An 11,101-nucleotide genomic window follows, 5' to 3' on the forward strand; every position below is an offset into this window, starting at 1 on the left:
TCTTGTAGTAACATTCATTTGTAGAGACAGTTCCTAAAGAGATTATAGGAGGAAATGTAAGAAATAATTTAAAGGGAACATAGAAAAAAAGCACCCATCACACCTCTGCCCAAAATTATGCCAGTATTTAAGATAATGGGAACTTTAAGGATGTGACATATCATATTTTTTGTGTCAAGTTCCAAATCTGGTTAATGAGTTTTAAAAAAATGATTTTTTTTCTCCCCCAGTAAATGGTTCCCCCCTCCCAGCCCGGACCCTTCCTCCTTCACAGCTGACTAATAGCTGTTTGTTTTTCCAGAACTTCGAGGTAGTCTGGTTCAGTCTGTAGTTTTCCTTGCAGCAAAGGAAGCTCAGGTTTGGACTGTTCTGCAAAATATTTCCTAGGAGTCCCGTACAAAACTGTTTTATTTAGCCTGTCCTGGTTTTGTCGTCTCAATTCATAGGAAGGGGCAAACTGCCGCTTGGGCAGGGTACAAAAGTTATAATGGACGAGGCTTCCACTCGGCAGTTCTTTCACCCTCTCCACAATGTTTTGATACAACAGCTCAGGTTCCCTGGAAAAGGTCTGTTTTTCCAGCATTTCTGCTGCAGTGATTGTAAATGCTAGGCTGGCCGATTCCTCCTTTTTAGGTTCAAGATTGCTATAGCTATACTCATGCAGGTTCCTGTAGTAAGCCACCGGGTCTCCTTCCTTCTGCATGTAGATAGGATTCTGGCACATCTGGCCAACTGGAGGCGGGATGTAATTATACACATGCCCTTCAGTTTTATCATGTGTCTCACTGTTGTAACACCCGTACTGCAACTGGAACGAACTTACGTCTAGGTTGTTGGCACTGCTGGGCACACTTGGCATGCCCTTCCGGCGTTTGAGGACAAAGACAAACAGGCCAGCCCCAAAACAGACTGACAAAATAAACACAACCAGCAGGCCCAGAATTAAGACAGAGAGTGGGACTTCGGTGCGTATTTCCGGATAGGAGCTGGGGAAGACACTGAAGGCATGCGGTGCATCTGTGTTCAGAATCGGTGACAAGAGAGAAGAATCTAACAGATTGGGGTTCTCGGGGCAGATGGCCTCCTTGCTCAGCGACTTCAGGTGCTCTCCAGCGTGCTTAGCTGGTGAATCACAGACCACTTCATTGATGACAACAGGGGGTCCCGATAGCTGGGAGTTCTGCTCTGTGACCCGCTCTATCCAGTTCCTCAGCCCCATGATGTCACAAGTACAATCCCAAGGGTTTTCCTGAAGGTCAATCTGAATCAGAGCTGACAGCTGGTCAAGGACTCCTCGCACAGGCAAATATGAGAAATGGTTGTTCCTCAAGTTAAGTCTGGTCAGTGTGGTCCCCCCAAACACATTGTCTGGCAAAGATCTCAGCAGGTTGTTGTTCAGAAATAACAGGTGAAGGTTACCCAGAGCATCAAAAGTGTGTGGCAGGATATCCTTGATCACGTTGTACTCTAAGTAGAGGTACTGCAAGCTGTGTAGCCCTTCAAACATGGAAGGGTACAGGATCTCAAGGTAATTGCCATTGAGATACAGGCGGCGCAAACTGGTAAGGTTTGAGAAGGCACCTTCTTGGATCACAGCGATCCTGTTGTTGCCCAAATGCAACAAGTCCAATGAGCTGTATTCCAAGAGATCTGTTTTGTAAATAGTTTGCAAGTAATTACTTGTAAGATAGAGTTTCTTTGGGCTTGTGGGTCTAGGATGGAGATCAGAGATGTTGCTTATTTTTTTCTCTTGACAATTGACATTCAACCCATTGTCGGAACTCTGAGAAGTGCAGACGCAGCCTGTTGGACAAGTGAGTGGCACAGGGGACTTCGTCTGGTAAACCATGATTGGTCCAAATATCTGCCTATCTTTTGACACTGTGACCCTTGGTGTTGGGCGGTTCCTTGTTTTAGGTGGGCGGCTGGCTTTGGGGGCTCTGGTGGCTCCAACGGCAGAATTAGCTGTCGGGGGCAATCTATGGATGTGTGTGTCTGAGTGGGAAGGGTGCTTCTCCCTCTGGTTAGAATCACCTGCACTTTTCCGAGGGCAGAGATCTTGCCTTGTGAGCTGGGTGACATCTTTGCCATGCAACCTGAAAGGTGTTTCACAAACAATCTCTCCAACAAAAACAGTGATGGTATCTAGCCAAGCTTTGAGAGGCAGAAGGTCACAGGTACAGTTCCATGGATTCTCCTCTAGCTGGATCTCCATGATGCCTCCAATATGCTCCAAGACACCAGCAAAAGGCATCATCTTCAACCTGTTCCCTCTGAGGTCCAGGTGAGTCAACAGGACAAATCGGAACACATTGCTAGGCAATGACAACAGGAGATTGTCATTGAGGATCAACACTTTCAGCTTGTTGAGTTTGCTGAAAGCCCCAGCCTCGATAGCACTGATATAATTGTAGTCAGCCTGTAAGTACTCCAGGCTCTCCAGGCCCAGGAAAGTGTCCTCTCTTAAGATTTCCAGCTTGTTGTTGTTGAGGTGTAGCCTCTTAAGGGTTCGAAGACCTATGAAGGCCCCAGTTCGGATCTCTAACATGTCATTATTGCCCAGGTGCAGAGTCACGGCATTGGAATAATTGACAAACTCATTGGGGAAGAGGCGAGTAAAGGCATTGCCATTGAGGAAGAGCTGATAGATCTTGGAGGGGGGCGGCAAGAGGAGACTGACGGTTGTAAATCCCTTGTTTTCGCAATTAATATTCAGCACGTTCTCCTTCTCCTCACAAGGGCAGCGGCTCTTGCTGCAAATGTCTTTGGCAGGTTTGCGGCTCTCCGTCTGCGAGATCCCAGCCACTGTGAACACACTGAGCAACCAAACACCCTTCAGCATCTTTATGCTCCGGCGAGCCCAGCTTCGGCACCTACAGTCAAACCTTGGGGGGGGGGACGAGGAAGGAAAAGCAGAACCCGAATTAAAATGGCCAGCTGGGAAGAAGGCAGGAACAAGGGGAGAGAGCTAGGAAGTTTCATCCAAGTTTCTTGCAGCAGTCTCTCCCCCTCCCCCTCTGGCTTCCTGGGAACGCATCCAAGAACTTTTATGCCCCACTAGGACCTTGTTTTCACATCCCCTGGGCATCCCCTTCTCCACCCTCCCATCACGCTTTGACTTAACAGCCTCTTTAACGGCTCTCTCTTGGCTTTTCGGTCCTCTCCACTGAATTCTCCCCTCCACTCCCCAGCTCTGCCCCTTTGCTCTCCTGGGAAGAATGGGGACAGGGTGGGGAGGACGAAGAAGGGGGAAGCATCCACTTGCTAACAGCCCACCATGCCCTACTTAAGGCTTACCTCCCTCCCCCAGCCACTTGCATTATTCCAGTCCTCCCTGACCTGCCAGCTCAGCACTTCTCCAGCACACCTCCCCTACCGGTGCCGTGGAGACCCCCTAAGCCAACTGTCCCGGCCCCCTTCGACCCCAGGCAGGACCGAGGTTCCCCCAGCAGAGCCTTGCCCCAATACTCCTTCTCTCCCCCGCTCCCCCTCCCACGTCCCCCCCGCAATCAAGCGCGTTCAGCACCGTGGCCGGCTCAGCTCCGTAATTTTCACCCCAATCGCTCCCTCCCCGATCCCATCAAGTAATCAAGAGCTGTAACCAACGCCTCGGCTGGGGACCGTCGTCTGCCAGGAAAGAGGGGCGGGGAGAGAGACTGATTCCCTGGCCTCGCTCCCTTTTCTCCTCCTTTCTATAGAACCCAATCATGTCCTTATTGTCAAACGGGGAGGTTGGAGGGAGGGGTATACGCGAGAGTAATGGAATTAAGCCCCCGCCACTTAAAAAAGGGGGGGGGGGGCGACCGCATTTTAAAGTCCACGAACCCTTGCGGATCCAGGTCCCTTATTCTCAGTTTACCCACCCCCATACCTTCTGTATGATTCAAGAGCAGGCTTGGGAGGCATGATAGCAACCCCCCCCCCCACCATAGCATCTCTCCGACGCTTAGGGGCCCCGCTGCTGCTCCCTCTCTCTTTCACCCCAGACTTTTAAAAGGCATTCAGACCGTCTCTGGGGCTTTTCGGCAGTGACACGATGGATGGAAGGGAAGGAGAAAAATCTCAGGCCACTAGACTTTCCCCCCCCCCCCTCGAAAAGTAGACCCCCAACACACAAAATAACCCTGTTAGAAACTTCCCCAATCCCACGCTTGCTATACCGTTCAAGCAAGCTCGAGGGGAGTCCATGGCTCCCAGAGTCCACCCATACGGTCCCAGAGCCTCCGCACCGCGCACCCCCTCTCTCCATATCCCTTTCCTGCGCCTTAGCGCCCACGCATCACACACTCCGCGGGGCAGAGAGGGGTTGGGGGGGGGCTCATGGGCGACGACTTGAGAGGACCCCCCCACACACACACACACACTAACTCCCGCACGCGCGGACTGTGGAATCTGCGAGTCTCCCTTCCAGGAGGGAGCCGTCCTGGCAGGAGAGCCGGGAGCTGCGGTACTCACTCATCAGGAGGAGCGGCGGCATCCCTCCTTCGCCTCTGCGCTCAGCCACGAGTTCAGCATCTTTGCGGGAGAGAGCCTGTGGCTAAGGAGCCCCCCTGCCCGCCGAGCGCTGGTCGCCCGGACCCAGGAGTTGCTCAGCGGGGTGCTTTGCAAGTCGGGCTCATGAGGAAGAGGAGGCGGCGGCACGATTGCTGCTGCTGCTGCTGCTACCGCCGACTCGGGGAAAGGCGTGGGCCACGGCAGGCAGGCACCTCGCCTCGCTCTCCGGCTCCGACGGCTTCCCAAGCACTTTGAACGGGCAGCCTTTTGGCAGGCTCGCCTTCGACCGAGCAGGGGCTGACGTCACGCGCGGGGCTGGTGTTGCTGGGGCAGAGACGGGGCGGAGACTCTTTTTCTTTCGCCCCAAACCAGCTCTGGCTTCCCGGGCTCCTTTTTGGCACGGCCGCCGCGCGCTCTGATCTTCACCGCCCCTCTGAAGGAGAAAGGTAATGGCAGCGGCTGGATCCCTCGTGCGGGCGGGGGGGGGAGGACGGGGGCGCCAGGCCCCTCCCCGAGGCCCAAACCGGACCCGCTTTTGCTCCGTACGCTGGATTCGATTGGCTCGCCCCGTCGCCCTCTCCTTGGCAGGCTCCCTCCACACTTCCGTCGTTCAGCTGGTTCACTCCTGCACACCCGAAGCCGGACTTGCCTGTGCGAACTGATCGCGGCGTTCCTCGTGCCCCGAAACTTTCATTGGGAAGCCCATCTTCCCGAAATCCTGCCGTTCACACGTTCCCACCATTCCAGTAACCAAATGCGCAAAAACGCGGTGGCGGCACGGGAGGGCTGCGTGCCTGTGTGAACCAGCGAAATCCTTCAGGCAGGCTTCGTGTTATTGACAGTCGGGGCTCTATTCAGAGCCTGCCTGGACATCCACTTTGCCCTGGAAGGCAGGTTCCCTAAAGGCCAAGTCTTAGGTTACACTTGTAGGTAGGTGCGGGGGGGGGCAGGGAGGAGCGCGAAATTTTAATCCAGCCCACTTATGCCTCATTGTGCTGCACTCTTCAGGTCAAACTAATGGCCAGTGTCTTCCCAACCTGAGGGCACACAGGTTTAGTGCTGGATAATGCATGACAATGGCTCACTTACCTCACTTATTTTTTATCCTTTCCATTTTATCCTCAGAACACCCCTGTGAGATAGGGTAGTGAGAGTGACTGGCCCTAGGTCACCTAGTGAGCTTTGTGGCAGAGTGGAACCCAGGGCCTGCTTACGCCTATCCCAGTTCCATATGGCTTATAATTGAAGCCTGTCGTCCTGGACAAACACATCTTGGCATTTGGATCACACACGCAAACTCATCACACATCAAGGTGGGGCTTCCTGATGAGCATATGGCAGATTGTCCACTGTTCGGATTTCAGCCACTACTTTGCATGATGCCTATGAGCAAGTTTTTTTTGTTTGTTTTTTTTAAAGGAAATCATATGGGGAATTGGTGGGGCTTGAAGGGCTTCCTGACTGTCCTTCTCTCCTCAAAGTTCAAGCAGAGCCCTTCTGAATTATACCAAAGTCTCATGTTGTCCAGCATATTGGTTTGGTGGTGGCCAAGTAGATGCTCTCAGAATTTCTCAGAGAAGCCTATGCTGGAATGGACAAAAAGGCCAAGGAGAGGGAACATAGCTCAGTGGGAGCGGCTGTGCTTTGCAATGTACAAAGTGCAGTGCTGGGCTCTGTGGAAGGGGCCATGGCCCAATTGTTGGCTTCAGAAAGTCCCAGAGTCAATCCCCGCTTTTCTCTGACAGCCCAGAAAGCTATTGCTGGTGAGACTAGACCATCCTGACCTAGATGGACCAATGGCCTGACTCATAAGAACATAAGAGATGCCAATGTTGGATCAGGCCAAAGGCCCATCCAGTCCAACACTCTGTATCACACAGTGGCCAGAAATACCAGTGCCATCAGGAGGTCCACCAGTGGGGCCAGTATAAGTGGGACTCAGTATAAGGCAGTGGGACACCAGTGGGACTCAGTATAAGGCAGCTTCATCTGAGCTAGCTGATCATGCAAGCGCATCCCACGCCCTGTATTCCAGTGACATCCTGGGGGACTTTCATCAATGTGAATATTTTCTCAATGGGCCTCTCATTCTTAAAGTGTGTGTGTGTGTAAAGGGCTGTCAAGTCACACCTGAGTTATGGTGACCTTGTAGGGTTTTCAAGACATGTTCAGAGGTGGTTGCCCATTGTCTCCCTCTGCATTGCAACCCCAGAATTCCTTAGTGATCTCTCATCCAAATACTTAGCTTCTGAGATCTGACAAGATCAGGTTAGCCTGGGCCATCCAGGTTAGGACATTGAATTATGGGCCTCTCTTAAAGTGTGTAGCCTAGCGAGTATCATGTTCTCTAGCTAGTCATCAGCCATGTTACTCCTGTTTTACTTTCCCAAAAGTATTTCTGAGGATTGGGGTATTCTGAGGAGTATAACCCAAGGATGCAATCTAGTGTGCATTTACTAGAAAGTAAGTTCCTGTGGAGCTTGATGAGATTTCTGCAGCCACTGCGGCACATCAGCAAAAAAATGTCGGTGAGAGATTAGAAGAACAGCACATTGGAGAAGGGAGAGGACAGAAATAGAATTCATTGCACACATCCAGGGATGCTCCTCTGGTAAGCAAAAGCAAGAGGATGCTTCAATTAAAACTAGGTCTTCCACTTGATAATAGTTCGCATTTATAACAGCTAACACTTTATGTGCTTTAGGATTCTTTCTAGTGGTCTTATGCAGTAGGCAGTTATTAATCTCTCCACATAAGGAAGATGATAGAGGGCTAGGACAGAGACACGTGCTAACTTCCACATTATGGAATGCACTGGTTGGGTCCGGGGTCCTCACTCTTGCCCTTTGCAATAGTCCCTTGGTTCACACGTTGCAGTATGCACTTGTGCATTTCCCCAATGGGCCACTTAGGGCTCCCCTAGGATGTTTTCAGGTCAAGAAAATGTTGGGAAGGGGGAATGGCTCAAAGCCCTTGTCTATGTGTATCACATTTGCAGTGAGAACCGGGCACCATGTGTTCAGAAACTCACATGTGAGTGTTACACATGACACAGGCTGAGTTCCCCGGACCCAACCTATGTAGTCCATACTTGTTTCTTTGATTTTACTTACTGTATACCCCACCTTTCTCCCCAGTGGAGACCCAGTGTGGCTTACAGTGTTCTAATTTCATCCATTTTAAAATCGCAACAACCCTGTGAGGTGGGTTAGGCTGAAAGAGTATAATTGGTAGAAGGTCACCCAACAAGTTTCCATTAGAGGATTAGAATCTGGGCTTCCCAGTTCCTAGTTCAAGACTCTAACCACTACAACCTGCTGGCTGTCATGTGGAATTTAGCATATCTACCATGGAACTTGGTAGAAATTGTTTGTTGAAAATCATATCACACAAGCAGCAAGATTTAATGTGGGGAAGCTGGATGTAAAGAACTCAGGGAGACTGTTCCTTAGTGTTAGTTTACAGTCACCAAGTTAATGAGAAGTTGAGTTGGTGCCACCCTGCCTGACCCAGTGCCCTCACTGAGCCTCAAAAAATGCCCGCTATCAGTCTTCTTCTTTTTCCGTGCTGAAAGATAATTCCTGTTCCGTGATGTTGGGGGTGTATGGATGTGAAAGTGGAAAAGTCTTCTGTGCTTTGAAAAGAAGAAGGTATTTGAGTAAGATCACCTGTTGTACTTGCCACTGCCAGAGAAACTGCATCTGTCAAAATCCCCTCTTCTCTTAAAAGCACAGAAGCTGCCTTCTTAAACACGAGGTTATAAGAACTTTCCTTCAGTGTGTGAATTTGGATGTCTGTCTGTTCCAAGTCTCAGTCAGAGCAGCAGGCCAGGAAGGTAGGGTTGCCAAATTCCAGGTGGCAGCGGGAGATCTTCTGTTATTTACAATCTGGATAAAATGGCCACTTTTGAAGGTGGAGTCTATGGCATTATACCCCACTGAAGTCCCTCCCCTCCCCAAACCCTGCCCTCCTCAGGCTCCGCCCTCAAAATCATCAGGTATTTTCCAGTCTGGAGCTGGCAACCCAACAGGAATAGGAGAATATGTGCAGCTTATCACTGGTCCTGTAACTGCAGCATTAAGATTTCTTAAACAAACAAACAAACAAACACACTTGGATGTTTAAATAGGGCTGCTAGGACCCTAGGCAATCTGGAGATGGTCCCAGCCTTTCAAGGCACTTGCAATAGATTAAAACTGCATGGACTCTGGAGTTGTGAGGCTGTACGTGTGTTCTAGGGAGGAAAGGCAGGTTGCTCCCCGTGCTGTTCGGTGAGATATCTGCATATCCTCCTCTGCGGACCTGTTGAAATTGACTGATAGAAATGGCCACTTCTCTCTTTGAAAATATACAGGGATGAAGTGAATAACCAGCTTCATTGGACCATAGAGAACTTTAGAGTCTCTGAGCTCTCGCTCTCCCTGTAGCTTAAGTGGTTGACAGGTTCTGGAGGTTCTTTCAGGGTCCTAAGACCTGCTGTGTGGCCAGCCATCTTTTGCAAGAAACAGAGAGGATAGGAAGGAAAAATAATTGTGGCTTTTCTATGTGATGGCTATTGTTATTCTGAGTGGATTGACACGGGTATACCCTTTCATGATTTATAGAAGTAGAATGGATCCAGTTTGTTTGAGGAACTGAGAGAAACATCTGCATTCAGTTAGAATTGATCACCTTTGACTTTACAGAATTTGAGTGCCCCCCCCCCCGTTGTCAAATGCTACTTTGAAAGAATCTGTATGGGATTTTCCACCTGCATACTTAAGACTTTGGGCAAAATATTGTTTTATGGTCAGTTTATTTAGTAACCATTACAAAACTGTTATGGGTAGGGTTGCCAGGTCTGGGTTGGGAAATACCTGGAGGTTTTGGGGGTGGTCTTCTGGGAAGCTGACCGAGCCATGTGGCTTCTGGAGCTCAGCCACCTTTCTCGTTGAATGATGTAGGCTAGCTCCTACATTGCTTGTGATTCACTTCTCCTCTAGCCTGTGAGGCGTTATCATGCCAGGAGCATAATCATCTGTGTGATCTGCCAAGTTGTCCCATGGAAAGGTACCATGACCAGGTTGTCAGTGAAAGCTAGCATTGGTTGAGGCCAGCAGCACACTAGATTTCCCTCTTATCTTTCCTGATTTGCTTATCTCTAGATAATAAACTTGCTTCTCTGTGTCCTTTATGTCTGGGACTCCCTCCCAGGATATCTATGTGGACTGTGCTACTCTCCCTCATCAAAATGACCTCTTAGACTTAACTCTTAGTCCTCAAACCCAAGTTAGCAAAGGATGTAGTAACCATATCTATGTCTGTTCCTCCCCACATTTCTCCCTTTCCTGGTCTTACTCTATTTACTTAGATATTTATATCCTGCTTTTCTACCTAGTGGGGACACAACACAATACATTTTACAGCATTGTTTTCCCTTCCTCCATTTTATCCTCATAACAACAATAACCCTGCAGGGTGGGTTAGTAGCAGGGTAGGCTGAGAAGTGCTTGGCTCAAGGTCACCCAGTGAGATTCCATGGTAGACTGGAGACTTGAACCTGGTTTTTCAGGTCCTAGTCCAATCACTATGCTTGTGCTGGTTCTGCGTTGCTTCCCTATGTTTGAATAGAGATTGTGAGCTCATTGGGGCAGGGAACTTTATCTTTATTTCATGATAAAGCACCACAGACCATAATAATAATCAGAAATCCCGAGAGAACCACCCTTGGAACTTCAGGCCAAGCTCTGCATCTTTGTGGAGGGTGTATTGCTGTGTGTGGTCCTCTAAAGCCCTGTGTGTCAGAAATGCATGCCTCTGTAGTTTGTGTCTGTTTCCAGCTGCGTGTGAGCTCAGTGAGAGCTCACCCCTGCTTCAAAGGTGTGGACTGTGCATTGCTGCTGTCACTGACTCCAGGAGCTGGTGTGCCCGTCTCCCTGTGGTAGTTGGTGTCGCCATTGTGATATTTTTATTCCTCACCCACCACGATTATTAAGAAAATAAACAGTTACTGCATTTAGCTGTAAACAGCCTGCGGTGTAATTGTACAGAGCAGAGCAAACTCCGTGCCAGACAGAAGCAAAGGGGACGGTGTGAACACGCAGAGGAAACAAAGAGAGGTGGACCCTGTTGTCACTGGCATCGTTCGGGAGAGCAGGAAGGGTGCACAAGAGCCGACGTGAAGGGCAAAGGGAGCAGAGAGCTGGCAATCTGCCCCCATCGCCTGCTGATGCCTCTGCCCTTGTGCTTTTGTCACAACATCTGGCGCTCAGCAGTAATGTGGTGGGACATAGCTGCTTCTCCTGGATGAGGCTCTGGGGGTGGGGAGATCAACTCGGAAGCATCTCATCCTGTGGGCTCCATTCCAGAGGCTGACTACCCAGAGAATTACTGCCTCTTGGCCAAGAGCCATTTCTTCCCCAGCATACATTTTGCAAATGCTGTCAGGTTCTGCTGGGGATGGGTCTGAGTCCAGGGCTGTCTCCTCCTCCAGGTTTGCTTTCCTTGGGCCAGTGTCCCAGGATGGAGCCTCAGAACAGAGCAAATAGAGGGGGTTTATCTTCACCCAGGTTCTACACTCTGCTCTGCAATGATCTATTCCCACCTGCCAGGGAATGGGTCTGGCTCT

The 11,101-nt window shown here is 50.0% G+C and overlaps 1 protein-coding gene across 1 annotated transcript; it reads right to left on the reverse strand.

The window, feature by feature from the left end:
* Window positions 1–268: 268 nt before the first annotated feature.
* Window positions 269–2,851, reverse strand: SLITRK2 (SLIT and NTRK like family member 2). Its single transcript, XM_015414816.1, has one exon. It carries the CDS (start codon window positions 2,840–2,842, stop codon window positions 269–271), a length of 2,574 nt encoding a protein of 857 aa, XP_015270302.1. The 5' UTR covers window positions 2,843–2,851.
* Between the last annotated feature and the right edge of the window lie 8,250 nt (window positions 2,852–11,101).

Source organism: Gekko japonicus, unplaced genomic scaffold, assembly GCF_001447785.1.
Source record: "Gekko japonicus isolate JY-2015 unplaced genomic scaffold, Gekko_japonicus_V1.1 scaffold2037, whole genome shotgun sequence".
Taxonomy (NCBI): domain Eukaryota; kingdom Metazoa; phylum Chordata; class Lepidosauria; order Squamata; family Gekkonidae; genus Gekko; species Gekko japonicus.

What these genes read in the sequence shown, in the direction of transcription:
- SLITRK2 (XM_015414816.1), bottom strand. Translation starts at nt 2,842, where the DNA reads ATGCTGAAGGGTGTTTGGTTGCTCAGTGTGTTCACAGTGGCTGGGATC.